At 28.5% G+C, this 25,389-nt stretch overlaps 1 protein-coding gene across 4 annotated transcripts in view; it reads right to left on the reverse strand.

Moving 5' to 3' along the window:
* Nucleotides 1-16,016: 16,016 nt before the first annotated feature.
* aos (protein argos) overlaps nucleotides 16,017-25,389 on the reverse strand; it is a 113,458-nt gene continuing 104,085 nt past the window's right edge. For all 4 annotated transcript variants that reach the window (XM_075305202.1, XM_075305203.1, XM_075305204.1 and 1 more), the window contains exons 3-5: nucleotides 21,105-21,748; nucleotides 20,853-21,024; nucleotides 16,017-17,180 (exon numbers count right to left, since the gene is read on the reverse strand). In XM_075305202.1, the coding sequence (XP_075161317.1) occupies nucleotides 16,968-17,180; nucleotides 20,853-21,024; nucleotides 21,105-21,748 (1,029 nt within the window). In that variant the 3' untranslated portion in view covers nucleotides 16,017-16,967. The remainder of the gene's footprint in view (nucleotides 17,181-20,852; nucleotides 21,025-21,104; nucleotides 21,749-25,389) is intronic.

Raw genomic sequence — 25,389 nt, forward strand, 5'->3', positions numbered from 1 at the left:
TCTGACTATAGCTCATAGCCAGTGTTGCCAGGGAAAATGTTCGGTTTACCCTACAAGGACAAAAAAAAGTTTCCTACTTTCCCATACATTCCCAAACAATTTTCCCTACAATATTTTTCGTTGATTTAAACAAATTTTACAAAACAAAAATGGTTCTAAGTACTTTATTATCTTAAAACATGCAAATTCAACGTATATAACCTAGAAAATAAATTTGTATTACCACCACGGTTGCCACAGTTGGTAGAATTCTACCAAAAATAGTATTTTTTTTTTTGTTAAATCTCTATAGAAATAAAATTTTCAAATTTTTTTGAGAAATTGTTCTATAGATATAAAATTTTTGATAATAAATTCTATAGAAATAAAATTTTGAGAAAAAATTCCATAGAAATAGCATTTTGAGAAAAATTTTTTATAGAAATAATATTTTGAAAAAAAAAATTTCTATAGAAATACAATTTTGACAAAATTTTCTATAGAAATAAAATGTTGACAAAATTTTCAACAAATTCAAGAAAATTGAATAGACATAATTATTTTTTTTTCACTTGTACAAGAAAATTTCGTAGTGTGAAGGAAAAACTTGGAGTCCAAAATTGCAAAAATGTCCTTAGTGCCATACGAAGTTAAAGATGGACGCATTATTGGTAAAATTTTCAAATTTTTAAAGAAATTCTAAACTATTTTGTGAAAGACACGAATTTAGTAAAACTTTTTGCTTCAGTTTGTGTATAACTTTTTCCCCTTTTTAAATCATTTAACTAACATACGCATCAAATTATTAAAGTCAATGAAACTTTTTCAAAATATAATAAGTCCATGAACTAAAATACCATATAATTAAATTTTATTTATTGCCATATAAGGTTCAACTTTTTTTGAGTCTATACATTTTTAATTTAAATTTTTAAATTTCTCTTTACGCGATATATCGACATAGGTAGTCATATAATTTTAAAATTCAAATTATAATAGATGCTTCGAAACTTTGACTGGTTTCTTAATTTCAAAAAAAAACATAAATTAAGCCAAACATACAAAATCTTCAAATAATGTACTAGCCTATTTTTGAAGTTTTTTTTTTATATTTAATTCAAAGATTCAATGTCTCATTTAATTTAAATATTATTTCTTTAAACCAAAAATGTGTGTTTTTTAATTTAAAGAAAATGTGCCTTACTTCATGGAGGGGCGCAAATCTCAAAAATTCGCGTTCTAAATTTAAGACAACAGCTTTTAAAGCAAAGATTATGAACTTTCATTAAAAATTCTTTTATTTAAAAAAATGTTATCCTTAATGTTGTGTAAATTGCGTATCCTAAAATGGAGATTGTATAATCTTTAATATTGGGTCAATATTCTTTACAGTGCGCTCGGTTTTTATACTCTGCGCCACACTGTGGAACAGGGTATTATAAGTTAGTGCAAATGTTTGCAACACCCACACTGAAAAAAAAGCATACCCGGTTCCAAAGATTTTGTCTTTACTTTAAAAAATTTGGTATTGATTCCGAGCCAAAGAAGCGGAGAATACAAGTAAGGATACTTTTAAGACACAATTCTCTTTTAAAATCGGGTTTTGTGTACTTGCTTATAGGAATCAAATTTTAATTTTTCGCGTTTTCAGCTTTTTTTCTTCATATGCTATCAAAGTCCTTTAAAAACAAGTTAACGACGACTTTATTTTCCAAATTAAGACTCGACTTCTAGTAGAAATTATGCTGTGTTTCAAGTAAAAAACGTCTTTAAAATAAAGTGTTGAAAAACATGTCGTATATTTGAACGATTTTTTGCTTTGTAGTCAAGATGCAAAAAGACAACAAATTTAAAGACAATTTCATTAAATTTAAAGATTTTTTCTAAATTATTAAAGTCAAGCTGACCTTAGCCCAAACATTTTTTCATTTTGAAATCAATTCACTTAATTATAAGGACAATACGACTTCATTGAAAAGTTTATCGACCTTTGGTCAAGGAAAAAAAACTTTATACTAGAGAAATGCGTCTTCTATGCTAAGCAAAATTGGTATTCGTATTTTAAAGACATGAAATCTTTGACCCCACGACAATATTTTTTTCAGTGCAAAAGGAGACGAGATAGACACATGGTGTCTTTGGCAATAATGCACAGGGTGGGTCCCTGAGACGATCTAGCCATGTCCGTCTGTCCGTCCGTCTGTCTGTGAACACATTTTTCTGATCAAAGTCTAGGTCGCAGTTTAAGTCCACTCGCCTTCAAATTTGGCACAAGTTCCTGTTTTGGGTCAGAATAGAACCCTATTGATTTTTGAAGAAATCGGTTCAGATTTAGATATAGCTCCCATATATATATATATATATATATATATATATATATATATATATACACTTGGTCGTATATCTTTCGCCCGATATGAACTTATATGGGCCCATAAGCCAGCGTTTTAGCCCAATTTGCTTGAAATTTTGTACCAGGAGAACAATAAGTACTGTAGTCAGGTGTGCCAAATTTCAGTAAAATCGGTTCAGATTGAGATATAGCTCTCATATATATTTTTCGCCCGATATGGACTAATACGGTCCCAGAAGCCAGAGTTTTACCCCAATGTGGTTGAAATTTTGCACTAGGAGTACAATTAGTAGTGTAGTCAAGTGTGCTAAATTTTATTGAAATCGGTTCAGATTTAGAAATAGCTCCTATATATATCTTTCGCCCGATTTTCCGTCATATGACCACAGAGGTCAAAGTTGTAGTTCGATTTACGTGAAATTTTGCACAGCGAGTAGAATTAAAATACTAAGTACGCATGTCAAATTTGGTTGCAATCGGTTCAGATTTCTGTATAGCTTCCATATATATGTAAAATTGAGAAAATTTAAATTATTTGCTAAAAAAGCGTACACCGAAAAAATATCACCAAAATATTTCCAATTACAAAATTGGATGTGATGGATTTTTTATAATTTTTTACTGAAAATGTATTTAAAACAATCATTTTCCCAGCAAAAATTCCAATTACCAGGTATGAGTACAAATATGCCCGAAATTAGGTAACAACTTCTTCGTACATACATCAGCAGTAATACTTTTACATGGATATGACATTGGAGGAAAGTACTTCGGTGCAAGCATACCAGCAGTCGAAAAACAAGTAGTTCGTCGCAAGCATACCAGATCTCTAAAAATTATAGGTTTACCATAAATCGAATCAAAAAGAACCAGTGCGTTGCTGCTCTCATATCTATTTATAGATGTTATTCCCTCTTATGAGTTAGTTTCGTATCCTCGGTCTTTTACTGCCTCTTTCTCTCCTTCTGTTTATGGTACAATTTGTACTTAGAAAATCTCTATGACGCCAGGAGGAGTCGAACTCAGACCTGTTGTTTTGTAATCCAACACACTATACCATATTCCACAGCATGGATTTATTCAATGATGTACTTTTACAATATAAATGATGTACTATAACATACAACTTAAGAAAAGAAGGGTATATTTTATTGACATTATAAATTAATATGTTGCAATTTTTTTCCGAAATGTAATTTTCGTTACTATTAACGGTGCCCACAATCGCTGTAGATGTTATTCTATTACAAAACAAGTATAGACGGCCGTAAGTTCGGCCAGGCCGAAGCTTATGTACCCTCCACCATGGATTGCGTAGAAACTTCTACTAAACACTGCCATCCACAATCGAATTGAACCGGATCGGATGAATTTTGCTCCTCCAAGAGGCTCCGCAGGTCAAATCTGGACAATGGTTTATATGAGGGCTATATATAATTATGCACCGATATGGGTAAATTTTTGCATGGTTATTAGAGACCATATACCAACACCATGTACCAAATTTCAGCAAGGTCGGATGAAATTTGCTTCTCTTTGAGACTCCGCAAGCCAAATCTGAGGATCGGTTTATATGGGGGCTATATATAATTATGGACCGATGTGGACCAATTTTTGCATGGTTGTTAGAGACCATTACCAACACCATGTACCAAATTTCAGCCGGATCGGATGAAATTTGCTTCTCTTTGAGGCTCCACAAGCCAAATCTGGGGATCGGTTTATATGGGGGCTATATATAATTATGGACCGATATGGACCAATTTTTGCATGGTTGTTAGAGACCATACATCAACACCATGTACCAAATTTCAGCCGGATCGGATGAAATATGCTTCTCTTAGACGCTCCGCAAGCCAAATCTAAGGGTCCCTTTATATGGGGGCTATACGTAAAAGTGGACCGATATGGCCCATTTGCAATACCATCTGACCTACATCAATAACAACTACTTGTGCCAAGTTTCAAGTCGATAGCTTATTTTTAATTAGCGTGATTTCAACAGACGGACGGACATGCTTAGATCGACTCAGAATTTCACCACGACCCAGAATATATATACTTTATGGGGTCTTAGAGCAATATTTCGATGTGTTACAAACAGAATGGCAAAGTTAATATACCCCACATCCTATGGTGGAGGGTAAAAAAGGGCAACAAAAAAGCAAATTTTCAACAAAAATTTAATTAATTACCCAGCAAAAAAAATTGGAAGTACTTCTAAGAGCACAACTTTAAAAGCACTTCCAAAAAATGTCCTCCAAACATGTTCTTTATTTTATCTACTCATGAAGTTCTATTAATTCAATTTTTTATATCTCGTTTTTTTCATATTTTTGAAGGGTAAGTTTAACATTTTTTTTTTAAAAAGGTTAAAAACAGAGTAAAAATTTATAAAATGGTACAAATAATTTAAATTTTGTCGAAAAAAATGCTAAATCCAATCTGAAAGAATTGTGAATTTTTGAAAATATTTGGGGTCAAACGTTTCCGACAAGCGTCAGAATCCATTAAAAATTATAAACAATTATAAAAATTATTTATTTGACAACATATCACAGAATTTTTTAATTTACATCCAAAACATTGAATTCGGATCACACCTAAAGAAGTGATGCAAATTCAGTGCAGCGACTGTTGAAATGGAGGACTTCCGTCCTATGACAAGCCCATGTTAAATTCATCGCTTCTGCGCCAATTTTGCATCACTTCCGGATCCAAAAAGCACATTTTCACTACTTTTTTGGTTACGCTTTTTTTGCTGGGTAATATTTAATACGAATAAAAACCAAAAAATAAATTTAAAAATAGAGTTTTAGAAGGATTCGAACCCGGACCTCAAGCTATGATTTTAATTGCTGGTATTAATAAAAGGAATCACTTTAGGTCTGCACAGGCAAGTTATTATTTTTAAATCCCAGGTAATAATACAAGTACTAAGGTTTTGATTACCGGTATTACTGGATGAATCACTAGTGCTTACCCAGTGTTTGCTGGGCAATTAAGAAAGTAATTGAAAATAGTTTTTAATGAAAAACATGTATTGAGTTTTGCAATCAACATTAGTTAAAGTTAATTGAATCAATTAAAAAATTATTTGGAATTTGCTGATATCAATTCATTATTTAATCAAGTATTTTTTAATGTCCAATTAAAACTGTGATGTGACTATCATGTTCGTGATTGAATATGAAAAAAAGTTGTGTGCCCAACGTCTTGGGAAGTTAAAATTAAGCCCATCAAATATTTCTATAATTTTGATAATTTATTTCCAATTTTTAAGGACAAATTAACCTCATTTCTGTTGAAATTTCGTGTTTGTAAAGATACCAATATTTAAGTAGACAATTTTCCTTACTCAGAGACAAATCGACTTAATTGAATAATTAATAGAATTTTTAATAGAAATGTGTCTTCTACTCTAAGTAAAACTCGCAATCGTACCCAGCAAAAAAACTGGAAGTTCTTCTAAAGGCACTACTTTAAAAGCACTTCCAAAAATGCCCTCCCAAAGATGTTCTTTATTTTAACTAAACAGGAAGTTCTTTGCATTAAATTTTTTAAAACTCGTTTTTTTCATATTTTAATAAAAAAAATTAAATTATTTTGTTTTAACAAGAGTAAGAAGAGAGTAAGAAATAATAAAATGGTACAAATTATTTAAATTTTGTCAAAAAACATTCTAAATTCATTCTAGAAAATTTGAATTTTTTTTTAAATATTTGAGTTCAAACGTTTTAGACAAGCATTAAATTAAAAATCATAAAAATAAATTTTAAATATTTATATATATAAATATGACACAATTTTATAATTCACATCCGAAAAATTGAATTCGGACCACACCTTAGGAAGTGATGCAAATTCAGTGCAACGACTGTTGAACTGGTGGATATCCGGCCTATGACAAGTCCATGTTAAATTCATCGCTTCTGCGCCAATTTTGCACCACTTCCGGATCCAAAAAGAACATTTTCACTACTTTTTTTGTGACGCTTTTTTGCTGGCTATTTCAAGGCAAGACATCTTTATACTGACGACAATATTTCTTTCGGTGTACGCAGTTTTATTGTTATGTAATAACAACAATGGAATTATAATTACATTACGTATAAATATCATTGAAGCAACATACCAGAAAGAAGACAATCATATTCAACATTAAAAATATTTGAAGATCATCTTTTTCCATTCCAACCAAAAACAAATGAATTGCACTTGCTGCTCTGGAAGAAGCACAAAAAAAAGTACTTTTGTTAGTCTTCATTTATTTTATACGCTTGTCACTTTATAGCCAAAAGAAAGCAAACACTCCAAACTCATTTTGAGAGGCATTTTATTTGTTTGACTAGGTCACTTTTATTGACCGGGGTCGGTTAACACCAAATGCGCGCATGCGTGCATTTGCCTTGCCACACTCTCAAAAGATTTCACTTATCACGGTGCAATGCAATGACCCAAGTGATGTAGCACATTTCCTCTTGAGTTAAATGTTTGGTGGTGAGGTAAAAAACAATTTTTGTTCGTTCTTTTAAAGTCTGATTATTTGTGAAAAATTATTATTTGAATATGTAAAGATTCCAACATGGAGTATTTGTTAAATCGTTTATCATTTTGTATTTCTTTTGTCTCCATTATCATCGATGAAAGGCCAATGTGTGCATGATTTCATTTAAATAATTAGCACAGTGGGTTAAATAAAATAAAACAAGTAAGGAAAGTCTAAAGTCGGGCGGGGCCGACTATATTATACCCTGCACTACTTTGTAGATCTAAATTTTCGATACCATATCACATCCGTCAAATGTGTTGGGGGCTATATATAACGGTTTGTCCCAAATACATACATTTAAATATCACTCGATATGATAGACTTCTACAAAATCTATAGACTCAAAATTTAAGTTAAGTTAAGGCTAATGCACTAGGGTGGAACACAATGTTAGTAAAAAAATATGGGAAACATTTAAATATGAAGCAATTTTAAGGAAACTTCGCAAAAGTTTATTTATGATTTATCGCTCGATATATATGTATTAGAAGTTTAGGAAAATTAGAGTCATTTTTACAACTTTTCGACTAAGCAGTGGCGATTTTACAAGGAAAATGTTGGTATTTTGACCATTTTTGTCGAAATCAGAAAAACATATATATGGGAGCTATATCTAAATCTGAACCGATTTCAACCAAATTTGGCACGCATAGCTACAATGCTAATTCTACTCCCTGTGCAAAATTTCAACTAAATCGGAGCAAAAAATTGGCCTATGTGGTCATATGAGTGTAATTCGGGCGAAAGCTATATATGGGAGATATATCTAAATCTGAACCGATTTCAACCAAATTTGGCACGCAGACCAACAATGCCAATTCTACTCCCTGTGCGAAATTTCAATTAAATCGGAGTTAAAAATTGGCCACTGTGGTCATATGAGTGTAACTCGGGCGAACGATACATATGGGAGCTATATCTAAATCTGAACCGATTTCTTCCAAAATCAATAGGGATCTATTCTGAGCCAAAACACATACTTGTGCCAAAATTGAGGTCGATTGGACTAAAACTGCGACCTAGACTTTGATTACAAAAATGTGTTCACGGACAGACGGACATGGCTATATCGACTCAGGAGCCCACCCTGAGCATTTTTGCCAAAGACACCATGTGTCTATTTCGTCTCCTTCTGGGTGTTGCAAACATATGCACTAACTTATAATACCCTGTTCCACTGTGTGGCGCAGGGTATAAATATAATTATGGCGTATATAAACTTTAGTGCAGCACAAAGACATCTTGTTGTTAACATACACTATGAACGCGCTTTTTTTGTTTTTGCAGTAAAAAAAATCTATTATTTAAACGTATTATATTATTTAAACGTATTATTTTAACATACCAGAGCTGTTCGGAAACTTCTTAGCCTATCAATGAAAGAGAATAGTTGGTTTTTCAAAAATATTTGTACCCTTCGCCACACTGTGGAACAGGGTATTATAAGTTAGTGCATATGTTTGTAACACCCAGAAGGAGACGAGATAGACACATGGTGTCTTTGGCAATAATGCTCAGGGTGGGTCTCTGAGTCGATATAACCATGTCCTTCCGTCTGTCCGTCCGTCCGTCTGTCTGTGAACACATTTTTGTGATAAAAGTCTAGGTCGCAATTTAAGTCCAATCGCCTTCAAATTTGGCACATGTTCCTAATTTGAGTCAGAATAGAACCCTATTGATTTTGGAAGAAATCGGTTCTGATTTAGATATAGCTCACATATATATCTTTCGTCCCATATGGACTTATATGGCCCCAGAAGCCAGATTTTTGGCCGAATTTGCACTAGGAGTACAACTAGTACTATAGTCAAGTGTGCAAAATTTGATTGAAATCGGTTCAGATTTAGATATAGCTCCCATATCTATCTTTCGCCCGATATGGACTAATATGGTCCTAAAAGCCATAGTTTTGGCCCAATTTTGGAAATTTTGCACAGGGAGTAGATTTAGCATTGTAGCTATGTGTACCAAATTTGATTGAAATCGGTTCAGATTTAGATATAGCTCCCATATACATCTTTCGCCGATATGGACTAATATGGTTCTAATAGCCAGAGTTTTCGACCAATTTGGTTGAAATTTTGCACAGGGAGTAGATTAAGCATTGTAACTATGCGTGCCAAATTTGAAATCGATTCAGATTTATATATAGCTCCCATATATAGCTTTCGCCCGATTTACACTCATATGACCACAGAGGCCAATTTTTTACTCCGATTTAGTTGAAATTTTGCACAGGGAGTAGAATTAGCATTGAAGCTATGCGTGCCCAATTTGGTTGAAATCGGTTCAGATTTAGATATAGCTCCCATATATATGTTTTTCTGATTTCGACAAAAATGGTCAAAATACCAACATTTTCCTTGTTAAATCGCCACTGCTTAGTCGAAAAGTTGTAAAAATGACTCTAATTTTCCTAAACTTCTAATACATATATATCGAGCGATAAATCATAAATAAACTTTTGCGAGGTTTCCTTAAAATTGCTTCAGATTTAAATGTTTCCCATATTTATACCCTTGGCTACACTGTGGAACAGGGTATTATAAGTTAGGGCATATGTTTTTTTTACTAAAATTGTGTTCCACCCTAATGCATTAGCCGACTTAAATTTTGAGTCTATAGATTTTGTAGAAGTCTATCAAATTCTGTCTAGATCGAGTGATATTTAAATGTATGCATTTGGGACAAACCTTTATATATAGCCCAAAGACATTTGACGGATTTCCATATCACTATGGTATTCAAAATTTAGATCTACAAAGTGGTGCAGGGTATAATATAGTCGGCCCCGCCCGACTTTAGACTTTCCTTACTTGTTATTTTTCAATATAATCTCCTGAAACTTCAATACACTTAGTCCAACGCTTTTCTAAAACAGTTTTCCTCAAGGTCTTCAAAATAGTGGTTACAACTGTAAACCACTAAACCACAAGGATTTTTTTTTAGATTTGGGAACAAGTAAAAGTCACTGGGAGCTAAATCAGGAGAATAAGGTGGGTGGTCAAGCAACTCTTACTTTAATTCGTTGATTTTAGCCATTGTTAAAACACTCTTGTGCGCTGGTGCGTTGTCTTGATGAAAAATTATTTTTTTTGTGTTGTAAGCCAGGACGTTTTTCTCGAATTTGTACATTTAATTGATCCAAAAGGTTGAAATAGTACTCTGAATTTATGTTCTTGTTTTACCCTTTCACAGATAGTCAATCAATAAAATACCTTTGATGTCCCAAAAAACCGTTGCCATACCCATACCAGCCGATTGAATTGTTTTTGCACTTCCTCCAGCTTCAGTCCATTGTTTGGATTGTTCTTTTATCTCTGGAATATAGTAGTGGATCCATGTTTCATCAACAGTTATAAAACGATGCTTAAAATCCTTTTTATTTCGCTTAAAACGATCCGAACAAGCTTGAGAAATGTTCATTCTAAATGCGGCACCCATCTTGCACAAAGCTCTTTCATCTGTAGTTTTTCATGCTAAATTAAATGGACTCGACCATTTGAGATGCCCATGACATTAGCAATTTCAGGCACTTTTATTCGTCGATCATTTAATACCATATCATGCACTTTGGCTACAATTTCTGTTGTTGTTGCTGTTTTTGGACGTCCACTACGTGGTTCATCTTCAATGCTGAATTTCTTGTCCCGATAAACCTTTTTATGTAAATATTTAATGACAGCACGCATTTCTAATTTTTCCATTGTAAGAAACTGCGGATGCGTTTTTTTAACACCTGTTTCTATATGAAGGAGTTGCCAGATCGAAACAAAATTTAACATGTGCTCATAACCAGGGCTGTGGAGTCGAGCCAATTTTGCTCCACTCCGACTCCAGCATTTTTCATCAGCTCGACTCCGACTCCGGAGTCGACTCCGGGTAATATAACTAAATCTTATTTTAATACCACTAATTTGTAGTTCTATTGTGGGGGTACCGTAAGTGGATCGATATAAAGTATCGTATTTATTTATGTGTGCAAAAAAAGGTCTTAATTTCACATTAAATGCCAATTGAACTCTATGTTTCAAATTTAGGGCAATGTTTAATAAATAAAATAATGATATAAATACCCATCATAATATGAGAAGATACCAACAGTATATGTATTTGTGGACCAAAATTATTGATACTATCTCAAATCCTTTAAATTTGTTGCGAGCAATATAAAGGTTTATATTCCCATATGCATGAATTTGAATCTGAATCGATATAGACAAAATTGTGTATACTTCTACAAAATCTATGTACTTAAAATTTAAATCAAACGTTATGGGACGTAACACAATTTTAACAACAAATAAAAATGCAAGGATAGTCTAAAGTCGGGCGGGCCGATTGTAATATACTCTGCACAACTTTGTATTTAGATCTACATTTTGATAAAATCTCAAATCAGACTTCTACAAAATCTCGGGCAATATTTGGGAAATATTTATAATTGTTTAGAGAATTTCGCAAAAATGCATTTATGATTCATTCATTGAAAAATTTTAAAATTTGAGTCATTTCTACAAGTTTTGACTTAGCAGCCTACAATTTTGGAAAAATGTTTGTCTAGAAAATAAAATTTTGCAAAATTTTCTACAGAAACAAAATTTTGACTAAATTTTCTATAGAAATAAAATTTTGGCAAAATTTTTTATAGAAATCAAATTTTGACCAAATATATAGAAATAAAATTTTGAATAAAATTTTTATAGAAATAAAATTTGACAAAATTTTTTATAGAAATAAAAGTTTGAAAAAATTATCAATACAAATACAATTTAAAAAAAAATTGTGTAGCAAACAAAATTTTGCAAAATATTCTATAGAAACAAAATTTTGACTAAATTTTCTATAGAAATAAAATGTTGACTAAATTTTATATAGAAAAAAAATATTTGTATATTAATAAAACTTTGAGTACATTTTTTATAGCAGTGAGTATCTGTGAGCATCAATAAGAAAAAAATTTTTGAGAAAATTTGCTATAGAAATAAAATTTGACAATTTTTTCTTATAGAAATAAAATGTTGAAAAAATGATCAAAAAAATACAATTTTAGAAAAATTTTTATGTAGTAAATAAAATTCTGCAAAATATTCTACAGAAACAAAATTTTGACTAAATTTTCTATAGAAATAAAATGTTGACTAAATTTTATATAGAAAAAAATATTTGTATATTAATAAAATTTTGAATACATTTTTTATAGCAGTGAGTATCAGTGAGCATCAGTAAGAAAAAAATTTTTGAGAAAATTTGCTATAGAAATAAAATTTGACAATTTTTTCTTACAGAAATAAAATTTTGAAAAAATTATCAATAAAAATACAATTTTAGAAAAAAATAGAAATAAAACTATCAATAGAAATAAAATTTTGAAAAAATTTTTGTGTAACAAACAAAATTTTGCAAAATTTTCTATAGAAATAAAATTTGGCAAAATATTCTATAGAAACAAAATTTTGACCAAATTTTCTAATAAAAAAGTCTATTACTATAAAATTTTGGCAAATTTTTCTATAGAAATAAAATTTTAACTTAAATTTATAGAAATAAAGTTATCAATAGAAATAAAATTTTGAAAAACTTTTTGTGTAACAAACCAGATTTTGCAAAATTTTCTATAGAAAATTTTTGTTTCTATTCCATAGAAACAAAATTTTGACTCAATTTTATATAGAAATAAAATTTTAACTAAATTTTCTATAGAAAAAAATATTTCTATAGTAATAAAATTTCGAATAAATTTTTTACAGAAATAAAATTTTGACAAAATTTGCAATAGAAATACAATTTTGACAAAACTTTCTATAGAAATAACATTTTGACAAAATTTTCTATAAAAAAAATAAAAAAAAATAAAAAAAAAAACTTTGAAAAAATGTTCTGTCAATATACCACATATGTATATGGCCTTAAAATAAAATTAAAAAAAAAAATAATTTCGATTGTTCGAAATATTTCAAATAAATGATATGGGCATTAAAATGGATCGATCCAGCCCATCTGCTAGTCAAATATTCTAGGAAACATAAAAAGATAGTCGTAATTGGAAGTTGATTTTCATTTACAATCATGCTGTACATTGATCTAATGAATAACGCAATGGAAACTAATTTTCGTAAAAACTAGCTTAGTTACAAAAAATGTGAAGTGATAAATTTGGTTTAACCGGAGTCGGACTCCAAGACTCCGACTCCGGCTCCACAGCCCTGCTCATAACAGAGATGGAAGTTTCCAAAAATTTAACTTTTTTCTGTTTATACCGCGTTTTTTGTGCTAGGCTAAGAAGTTTCCGAACTGCCCTCGTATGCTTCTCCACTTAGCACTATGGGGCCAATGACCAAATTCTGCGGCAAAAACTCAGTTTTTTTTAATAGTTTTCTTATATTCTTATATTTTTGATACAAAATATAAGAAACATGTGGCGACTCATTGGTTTTAAAATAATCTGGCACTTTTTAGTTTGTTCACATTTGGTAGGATAGTTAAAAAAACACATTATAGCAAATACGCTGTAAAAAAGAAACCAATAAGCGAATCTGCATTATCTAAAATGGAAAATATGACTACAGGTACGTAGAGAAACACTAAAAAAATTCAAAATGCATTTGTGTTTTTGTATTGTGTTAAAATGATAATTTTGACACAATTTTCTATAGAAATAAAATTTTGACAAAATTTTTTACAGAAATAAAATTTTGACAAAATTTCATATAGAAAAAAAATTTTGACAAAATTTTCTATAGAAATAAAATTTTGACAAAATTTTCTATAGAAATAAAATTTTGACAAAATTTTCTATAGAAATAAAATGTTGACAAAATTTTCTATAGAAATAAAATGTTGACAAAATTTTCTATAGAAATAAAATTTTGACAAAATTTTCTATAGAAATAATATTTTGACAAAATTTTCAATAGAAATAGAATTTTGACAAAATTTTCTACAGAAATAAAATTTTGACAAAATTTCCTATAGAAATAAAATTTTGACAAAATTTTCTATAGAAATAAAATTTGGACAAAATTTTCTATAGAAATAAACTTTTAACAACATTTTCTATAGAAATAAAATTTTGACAAAATTTTCTATAGAAATAAAATTTTGACAAAATTTTCTATAAAAATAAAATGTTGACAAAATTTTCTATAGAAATAAAATTTGACAAAATTTTCGATAGAAATAAAATGTTGACAAAATTTTCTATAGAAATAAAATTTTTACAAAATTTTCTATAGAAATAAAATTTTGACAAAATTTTCTATAGAAATAAAATGTTGACAAAATTTTCTACAGAAATAAAATATTGACAAAATTTTCTATAGAAAGAAAATTTGGACAAAATTTTCTATAGAAATAAAATAGAAATAAAATTTTGACAACATTTTCTACAGAAATACAATTTTGACAACATTTCTATAGAAATACAATTTTCACAAAATTTTCTATAGCAATAAAATTTTGACAAAATTTTCTATAGAAATAAAATGTTGACAAAATTTTCTATAGAAATAAAATTTTGACAAAATTTTCTATAGAAATAAAATGTTGACAAAATTTTCTATAGAAATAAAATTGTGACAAAATTTTCTATAGAAATAAAAAAAAAGAAATGTTGACAAAATTTTCTGTAGAAATCAAAAACTGCAAAATAAGATTTTTTATTTGGTAGTTTTGTTTTTTTTTTTTCTTAACATTGGTATATTAGTTTTGGATCGAGTGGCAACAGCGAGTTAGAAGCATTCGTTCAAAAGAATCAACTTTTTGGCTCTTTCCAGTCTATCTTGTTTGGGCATCAGTGAGCTCTCACTCTTAAAACGGTTTAGAACACATTATTACAATATATTATTACAATATTTATTTGAGCTGATTGGACAACAAAAAAACATTTGCTAAATGAAATGGTTTTGAAACGGTACTTCTCATGCTTTGAATTACACTTGAACTCTAATATTTTCCCAACTCGAGTATGTTTTTGTATGTTATATACTTTGTTTGGTTTGAGTCTTAGGTAATTGTTTATATAGTAACCTAAACTATTTTACGACCCAACATATTTTTGTCATCATCAGTATAATTACGATATCAAAAGATTTCAGTAAGGACATAAACCATAACTAAGAAATAAATCTCATAAACCATAGTATATTTTAAGGCGTGGAAGTAAAAGTTAAGATAAAGCACCCAGCAAGAAAATCACCACAAATAATTCCCGGGATTTTCTGTCAATTTTCTTCTCCACTTCCGATGAAATTATTTTGGACAAATCTTAAAAAATATCTTATTTGAAAATTTTAACGAAAAACCAATAAAAAGTAAAAAAAAAAAACAATGAAAATAAATTTTAATATTTCACCCTACGCCATTTGCTTACATCACACGAAAATTAAAATCTTAAAAAATTGAATTTATAGAAAATTTTCTCAAAATTTTAGTTCTTATTTTATTATTTTATTTTTTTTTTCAATTTTTTTTTTTCTATAGAAAAATTTGTCAAAATATTATTTCTATAGAAAATTTTGTCAAATGTTTATTTCTATAGAAAATTTTGTCAAAATTTTATTTCTATTTTGTCAACATTTTTTTCTAAAGAAAATGTTGTCAAAATTTTATTTATATAGAAAAATTTATCAAAATTTTATTTCTATAGAAAATTTTGTCAAAATTTAATTGTATAGAAATTTTTGTCAAAATTTTATTTCTATAGAAAATTTTGTCAACATTTTATTTATATAGAATATTTTGTCAAAATTTTATTTATATAGAAAATTTTGTCAAAATTTTATTTATATAGAAAATTTTGTCAAAATTTTATTTCTATAGACAATTTTGTCATAATTTTATTGCTATAGAAAATTTTGTAAAAATTTTATTTCTATAGAAAATTTATTCAAAATTTTATTTCTATAGAAAATTTTGTCATAATTTTATTGCTATAGAAAATTTCGTCAAAATTTTATTTCAGAAAACGAAGTACTTCCGTCCTATGACAAGCCTATGTAAAATTCATTGGAGATGATCCAAATTTGCACTACTTCCGGATCACAAGTTGGACATCCAAACTACATTTTTGGAAACCTTTTTTTGCTGGGTAATTGTTCATTATAAATATTCACTAATAAATAAAAAGATCAATTTTAGGTAATTTTATAAAAGTGGATTGTAGGCGTTTTTATTATTTTGGCACTCGTGGAGTTTTTAAAGTTTTTTTTTTGAGGGGGGGTAAGATTTCGTTTTTCATTTTGTTTTAGTGTCACAATTACAATTAGAATTCTATACATCATTCATATTTGTTTGTTATATATAAGTTAATCGTATATATACTGTATAATTATATGTACAAGGATAATAAATATTTGTTTTTGTTGTTGTATATTATATTTTGTTGTATATGTGTTTTAAATTTTAAACTTTGTGCAATTATATTTATTTAAAATTTCTATGTTTTTTTGTTTTCGTTTGCCTAAGCATTATTTCCATATCAATAGTACGATATACTATTTGTGATTTATGTATCGAACTTATAATGAAAAAAAAATAATAAAAAACAAAACTTAAATTTATAGAAATTTTGGTTTACTCATAGTTTTAATATGTGCAGTTTTCGTTAGCTGCCTCATCTCTTTAGATTCTCTTCTGGTCTTTGCTATACATATACTTTTATACTTCTTATTTTATTTTTTTAGGATTGAGACTCTAACGGCTCAGTCATAAAAAAGTTTATTTAGTTTTCCATTTATTTATAATGGTTATATTAATATATAATTATTATAAAATAATAATTAACTTAAACAATATTTTGAACCTGTTCAAATTTGTTTTAGTTTCTTTTTATCTTATTTTATTTCATTTGTTTGTTCTTTAGATTTATGTCCGCATTACCTTTGTATAACTTAGAACAAAATTAAAAAAAAAAATAAAAAAACATTAAATAAAAAATTAATAAAATAAATCCTTATAGTTTAAATAATGTCTATGACAACAATGTAGCGATTTTCTCGGAAAAAATCATCAGCTTGCGCGCGCGTTACTCTATATAACAACAATATCTGCAAACAATACATCTTTCTATTGGGATAATGCTCTTTAGTCATTGACCATACAATAGCCAGAGTAGGTTTGGATATTATCCTCCAGGAATGTATCACCGGCTATAACGCCCGATTGCGTATGATGGCTTGGACAATGATGACCCTTAGGACACTGACACAAGGCATTAATATTGACCTCATCGATAAATTCTTGTCGCTTTCTCACCGTAAATAATTTGCATGGTTGTTTGCGTTGGCATCGTAAACGCTGAAAGATACAGAGAAAAAGAATACAATTTACAATCAATATAAAATGTAAGATTTTCAAATTTAATTTAGAAAAGAATAATTAAAAAATTAAGAATAAACCCATTTTATTGAGAATGTAATTTTCTTTTTCAAATGTTTGAGAAATTTATTCCGAAAACACTCTGACTTAAGCTGCAATCGACCCAATTTTTGGTTTCCTCATAAGAACGAAAATTAAGTCTTGCATCATCGATTGAGACACGCAACCGAGCTTGGTACGTGGTTTTTCAATATCTGATCGACAAATTGCACCCACAGTTGGTAGAATTCTACCAAAAAAATAAAAAAATAATTAGAAATAAAATTTTGACAAAATTTTCTAATGAAACAAAATTTTGAGAAAATTTTCTATAGAAATAAAATTATAACAAAATTTTCTATAGAAGTAAAATTTTGTCACAATTTTCTAAAGAAATAAAATTTTGTCACAATTTTCAATAGAAATAAAATTTTGATAAAATTTTCTATAGAAATAAAATTTTGACAAAATATTCTATAGAAATAAGATTTTGACAAAATTTTCTATAAAAATAAAATTTTGACAAAATTTTCTAAAGAAACAAAATTTTGAGAAAATTTTCAATAGAAATAAAATTTTGAGAAACTTTTCTATAGAAATAAAATTTTGAGAAAATTTTCTATGGAAATAAAATTTTGAGAAATTTATCTATAGAAATAAATTTTTGAGAATTTTTTCTTATAAATAAAATTATGACAAAATGTTCTATAGAAATAAAATTTTGTCACAATTTTCTACAGAAATAAAATTTTGTCACAATTTTCAATAGAAATAAAATTTTGATAATGTTTTCTATAGAAATAAATTTTTGGGAAATTTTTCTATATAAATAAAATTATGACAAAATTGTCTATAGATATAAAATTTTGACATAATTTTCTATAGAAATAAAATGTTGACAAAATTTTCTATAGAAATAAAATTATGACAAAATTTTCTATAGAAATAAAATTTTGTCACAATTTTCTACAGAAATAAAATTTTGTCACAATTTTCTAAAGAAAATTTTGTCACAATTTTCAATAGAAATAAAATATTTATAAAATTTTCTATAGAAATAAAATTTTGACAAAATATTCTATAGGAATAATATTTTGTCAAAATTTTCTATAGAAATAAAATTTTGACAAAATTTTCTAAAGAAACAAAATTTTGAGAAAATAGAAACAAAATTTTGAGAAAATTTTCTATAGAAATAAAATTTTGAGAAATTTATCTATAGAAATAAATTTTTGAGAAATTTTTCTGTATAAATAAAATTATGACAAAATTTTCTATAGAAATAAAATTTTGTCGCAATGTTCAACAGAAATAAAATTTTGTCACAATTTTCAATAGAAATAAAATTTTGACAAAATTTTCTATAGAAATAAAATTTTAAGAAATTTATCTATAGAAATAAAATTTTGAAAAACTTTTCTATAGAAATAAAATTTTGTCACAATTTTCTACAGAAATAAAATTTTGTCACAATTTTCAATAGAAATAAAATGTTGACAAATATTTCTATAGAAATAAAATTTTAAGAAATTTTTCTATAGAAATAAAATTTTAAGAAATTTATCTATAGAAATAAAATTTTAAGAAATTTATCTATAGAAACAAAATTTTGAGAAATTTTTCTATAGAAATAAAATTATGACAAAAATTTCTATAGAAATAAAATTTTGTCACAATTTTCAATAGAAATAAAATTTTGACAAAGTATTCTGTAGAAATAAAATTTTGACATAATTTTCTGCGAAAATAAAATTTTAAGAAAATTTTCTATAGAAATAAAATGTTGACAAAATTTTCTATAGAAATAAAATTATGACAAAATTTTCTATAGAAATAAAATTTTGTCACAATTTTCACAATTTTGTCACAATTTTCAATATAGAAATACAATTTGGCACAATTTTCAATATAGAAATAAAATTTATCACAATTTTCAATTTAGAAATAAAATTTTGAGAAATTTTTCTATAGAAATAAAATTATGACAAAATTTTCTATAGACATAAAATTATGACAATAATTTCTATAGAAATAAAATTTTGTCACGATTTGCTACAGAAATAAAATTTTGTCACAATTTTCAATAGAAATAAAATTTTGACAAAATATTCTATAGAAATAAAATTTTGACATAATTTTCTATAGAAATAAAATTATGACAAAATTTTCTATAGAAATAAAATTTTGTCGCAATGTTCTACAGAAATAAATTTTTGTCACAATTTTCAATAGAAATAAAATTTTAAGAAAATTTTCTGTAGAAATAAAATGTTGAAAAAAATTTCTATAGAAATAAAATTTTGAAAAACTTTTCTATAGAAATAAAATTTTGTCACAATTTTCTACAGAAATAAAATTTTGTCACAATTTTCAATAGAAATAAAATTTTGACAAATATTTCTATAGAAATAAAATTTTAAGAAATTTTTCTATAGAAATAAAATTTTAAGAAATTTATCTATAGAAACAAAATTTTGAGAAATTTTTCTATAGAAATAAAATTATGACAAAATTTTCTATAGAAATAAAATTTTGTCACAATTTTCAATAGAAATAAAATTTTGACAAAGTATTCTATAGAAATAAAATTTTGACATAATTTTCTACGAAAATAAAATTTTAAGAAAATTTTCTATAGAAATAAAATGTTGACAAAATTGTCTATAGAAATAAAATTATGACAACATTTTCTATAGAAATATAATTTTGTCACAATTTTCTACAGAAATAAAATTTTGTCACAATTTTCTACAGAAATAAAATTTTGTCACAATTTTCACAATTTTGTCACAATTTTCGATATAGAAATAAAATTTATCACAATTTTCAATATAGAAATAAAATTTATCACAATTTTCAATCTAGAAATAAAATTTTGAGAAATTTTTCTATAAAAATAAAATAATGACAAAATTTTCTATAGACATAAAATTATGACAACAATTTCTATAGAAATAAAATTTTGTCACGATTTGCTACAGAAATAAAATTTTGTCACAATTTTCAATAGAAATAAAATTTTGACAAAATATTCTATAGAAATAAAATTTTGACATAATTTTCTACAGAAATAAAATTTTAAGAAAATTTTCTGTAGAAATAAAATGTTGAAAAAATTTTCTATAGAAATAAAATTTTGTCACAATTTTCTACAGAAATAAAATTTTGTCAGAATTTTCAATAGAAATAAAATTTGGACAAAATTTTCTACAGAAATAAAATTTTGACAACTTTCTCAACTTCAAACAAAAAATCAATATATAAATTTAACGGAAAATATATAAGAAACTCATAAATCATACGAACTGTTATAAAATTACAAGAAAATTTTTAATTAGCTTTGTGAATTTATTATACTTAAATTATAAAATTTAGTAAAACTTGTGAATTTAAATTTAATTTAAAATTTAATTTATTGTACCGAAGAAATTAAATAGTTTTATTTAATCAAGTGTTGTTTGTATTTTTAATTATTTCTGTGATTGATACTATCATTTTCGCGAATAAAATAATTTGAAATAAAAAAAAAAAATAATTGGAACAAATAATTTGGTGAATGAATTAATTTTTTTTTATCTATCACGTGCTAAATATTTTATTAGTTTTACTTACCGTCAGTGGAGAACATGCAAACAAATATCGGTAGCCACCATTACCATCGTCTGAGGGCTCTCTCTTCGTTAGATAGGTTACAGAATTCTTTGGACAACGACAATGGACAATTTGCTCTGTTGTATTTGCCTCCGACGATGTTGTTAATGTCCAGGTATAATCACGGAAATGCCTTAATAATGCGAAAGAAATAATAGAATTTGAGTTTAAAAGAAAATTCTCAAATCTCTATGTTTGTTTTAAAGGACATACCTGCAAACTGGCAGCCGATGAACAGACTGGCACATTTTATAATGTCTCGTCTTGTCGGCAATGGTGTGACCATCTTCTACACCCAAACCACTGGGGCAACCTCCAATATAGGATATTTTCTCTGCATGAGCTGCCATGTGGCCCGAATGCCTCATATGCGGTGAATTGGAGTATAAATGCTGCCTCTTCATGGCCACATGGGGGGAGGGGAATTCATTATCGCTAATTTCCTCAGAATAAAAGATGGGTGTATCCTCGGCATCGGCCAAAGCTGAATTCGTTTCCTCATGCATGTAGTCAGTGGGCAAATTTAAATCATCCTCATAGACGGCACCTAATTTATGCATTAATTTCTTTAAGTGCAAATTATCATATTTTTTATTGCCCACAAAACTGGCATCCACCAGCAAATGTTGATGCATAAGTTTGGAATGTTCATAGTAGGTGTGATATTTTTCGGAATTATGATTCAAATGTGCCCCCGACGATGATGATGAGTCCTTATGGTGATGGTGTATAATAATTTCGGGAGCCCGATTGACAGCGGGACAACGGCATTGTCGTTCAATCCAGGGGGTTTCGTACAAATCGATTTTCGAGCAAACAGCATTTGGGGCACAAATGGGCAAATCATCTTCAGAATTCTATAGAGGATGAGAATGAAAGAAAGAGAGAATTATGGTTAGAGACCTTATTTACTTTAGACTTGAAAAAGAATTTTAAAAATCCATGTAATTTTTAGCATCTTTTTATTTGTATTTCCCTCGGGAGGGTTTTTTTTGTTGGGTGTCGGTATTTAGTATGCAAATATAAACATGTTGTTGTCGTAGATTTTCAATTTAATTCAACTTTACAATTTCCAATAAAACTGAATGTGAACTGAAACTAAGGTAAATCTATTCTAAGGGACTCACAGTCTGTGTTTTTATCGCATTCATGTTAAATCACATTGGCCATGTTTTTTCTGGGAGTTGTTTTTTACAGGGAATTTTATAACTTAATGCCCTACATAACTGAGAGGTCGGGGCTTAATAGCAATGATTGGAGGATACCATAAGTATAAGTTATACACAGAAAAAAAAGTCTGTTGTAAAAGTGATGCTAAAATGAACTACTATTTATTGCAAACATAGTATTTTCTTTTAGTTCATTTTTAAAATTTTGTAAAAAAATTTTCCCCAGTCCAACGATTTTTTCTTTACTCCAAGTATGTCTCAAAAATTAAAACAAACAGAAGAAGTTTTTCGTACACTTCTCAAAAATAGTAGGAATTGTTTAAATGGGAATGATTTGGCGCTTAAGATTTTTTTCTTTATTTTTAGTTCAGTTTTTCTTTTCGAGGAAGATGAATTTCGTAAATGGTAATTAAATGGTAATTGTCCAAAAATCGATAAACTTTTCAATAAAGTCGTTTTGTCCTTAAAAATTGATATCTTTACATGAAAGAAAATTTTATTTCACTTAGGCCAATTTGGCTTTACTAACTTGAAAAAATTCTTACAAATTAATAAAATTCTCTTTAATTTTTTTTTTTTGTCTTTTTTCATCTTGACTACAAGGCAAAAAAGTGTTCAAAAATATGCTAAAAATATTTACGTGATATTAAAGATGGTACAATCTAAATTTTACGATGAGCAATTTACAAACTATTAAGAACAAATGTCGTCAAAATAATGAAATTTAATTTGTTAACTTTTTTTTGTTAAATTTAAGACACAAATTTTGGAAATTTGCATCCCTCTGGTTAAAGTCGCATGTATTTGAACTAAAGCAAAATTTCCTTATTCCTTATTTCCTTATATTACATACACATTTTTGATGTAAAAAAGTGTTAATTGAAATATTGCATCTTTAGATTTAAAATAAAAAGGGTTCAAAATTAGTCTAAGACTTATTTTGAGAATTTATTATATTTGATTTAAAGTGTTTTTTTTTTTTTAATTAAGAAAATATGTTTTTACTTTGAAGTATCCGTTATAATTTGAATTTTTAAACTTACATTTGTTTGTACGTGAATAGTTTTTTTTTATTAAATTAAAAGTAACAAGTATATACGGCCGTAAGTTCGGCCAGGCCGAAGCTTATGTACCCTCCACCATGGATTGCGTAGAAACTTCTACTGAAGACTGTCACCCACAATAGAATTACTTGGGTTGCGGTAACACTTGCCGATGGCAAGTTATCTTAAAACTTCCTAACACCGTAATATATACCACATAGTCCATACGTGGTATATATTAATCTAAAAAAGCCGATTAAATACGTATATAATTAAGTTTAAAGTTTCTATAGAAATAAAATTGTGACAACATTTTCTATAGAAGTAAAATTTGGAAAAAAATTTCTATAGAAATAAAATTTGGAAAAAATTTTCTATAGAAATAAAATTTTGACAAAATTTTCTATAGAAATAAAATATGGAAAAAATTTTCTATAAAAATAAAATTTGGAAAAAAATTCTATAGAAATAAAATTTTGACAAAATTTTCTATAGAAATAAAATTTTGACAAAATTTTCTATAGAAATAACTTTTTGACAAAATTTTCTATAGAAATAACATTTTGACAATGTTTTCTATAAAAATAAAATTTTGGTAGATTATTTTTGGCTCGAGTGGCAACCATGATTATGAATATGGACCAATTTTTGTGTGATTGGGGATCGGCTATATATAACTATAGACCGATACGGACCAATTTTGGCATGGTTATTAGCGGCCTTATACTAAAACCACGTTGCAAATTTCAATCGGATCGGATGAATTTTGCTCCTCCAAGAGGCTCCGGAGATCAAATCTGGGGAACGGTTTATATGGGGGCTATATATAATTAATAATGGAGCAATTCTTGCGTGTTACTTAGAGACCACATTCTAACACAATGTTCCAAATTTCAACCCGATCGGATGAATTTTGCTCCTCCAAGAGGCTCCGGAGGACAAATCTGGGGATCGGCTTATATGGGGGCTATATATAATTATGGACCGACATGGACCAATTTTGGCATGGTTGTTAGAGACAATAGACTAACACTACGTACCAAATTTAAATTGGATCGGATGACTTTTGCTCCTCTAAGAGGCTCCGGAGGTCAAATCTGGGGATCGGTTTATATGGGGGCTACATATAATTATGGACCGATATGGACCAATTCTTGCGTGGTTGTTAGAGACCATATACTAACACCACGTACCAAATTTCAACCGGATCGGATGAATTTTGCTCCTCTAAGAGGTCCGGAGGTCAAATCTGGGAATCGGCTTATATGGGGCTATATATAATTATGGACCGATATGAACCAATTTTGGCATGGTTGTTAGAGACAATAGACTAACACTACGTACCAAATTTCAATCGGATCGGATGACTTTTGCTCCTCTAAGAGGCTCCGGAGGTCAAATCTGGGGATCGGTTTATATGGGGGCTATATATAATTATGGGCCTATGTGGACCAATTTTTGCATGGTCATTAGAGAACATATACCAACAACATGTACCAAATTTCAGTCAGATCGGATGACTTTTGCTCCTCTAAGAGGCTCCGGAGGTCAAATCTGGGGATCGGTTTATATGGGGGCTATATGTAATTATGAACCGATATGGACCAATTTCTGCATGGTTGTTAGAGACCATATACTAACACCATGTACCAAATTTCAGCCGGATCGGATGAATTTTGCTCCTCTAAGAGGTCCGGAGGTCAAATCTGGGAATCGGCTTATATGGGGGCTATATGTAATTATGAACCGATATGGACCAATTTTTGCATGGTTGTTAGAGACCATATACTAACACCATGTACCAAATTTCAGCCGGATCGGATGAAATTTGCTTCTCTTAGAGCAATCGCAAACCAAATTTGGGGGTCCGTTTATATGGGGGCTATACGAAAAAGTGGATCGATATGGCCCATTTGCAATACCATCCGACCTACACCAATAACAACTACTTGTGCCAAGTTTCAAGTCGATAGCTTGTTTCGTTCGGAAGTTAGCGTGATTTCAACAGACGGACGGACTGACGGACATGCTCAGATCGACTCAGAATTTCACCACGACCCAGAATATATATTATGGGGTCTTAGAGCAATATTTCGATGTGTTACAAACGGAACGACAAAGTTAATATACCCCCATCCTATGGTGGAGGGTATAAAAATTAGTCCTAATTTTATGTTGGGGTCGATTGTGGTTAAATGTAGCTGAGGCTCATTTTTCTTAATTATGAAGCGGCTCCTAACATTTGTGAGCCTGTTTCATTTGGGATTTGGGACTCGTTTTCTTGGG

The sequence above is a fragment of the Haematobia irritans genome, chromosome 4, assembly GCF_050003625.1.
Source record: "Haematobia irritans isolate KBUSLIRL chromosome 4, ASM5000362v1, whole genome shotgun sequence".
NCBI classification, from domain to species: Eukaryota; Metazoa; Arthropoda; class Insecta; order Diptera; family Muscidae; genus Haematobia; species Haematobia irritans.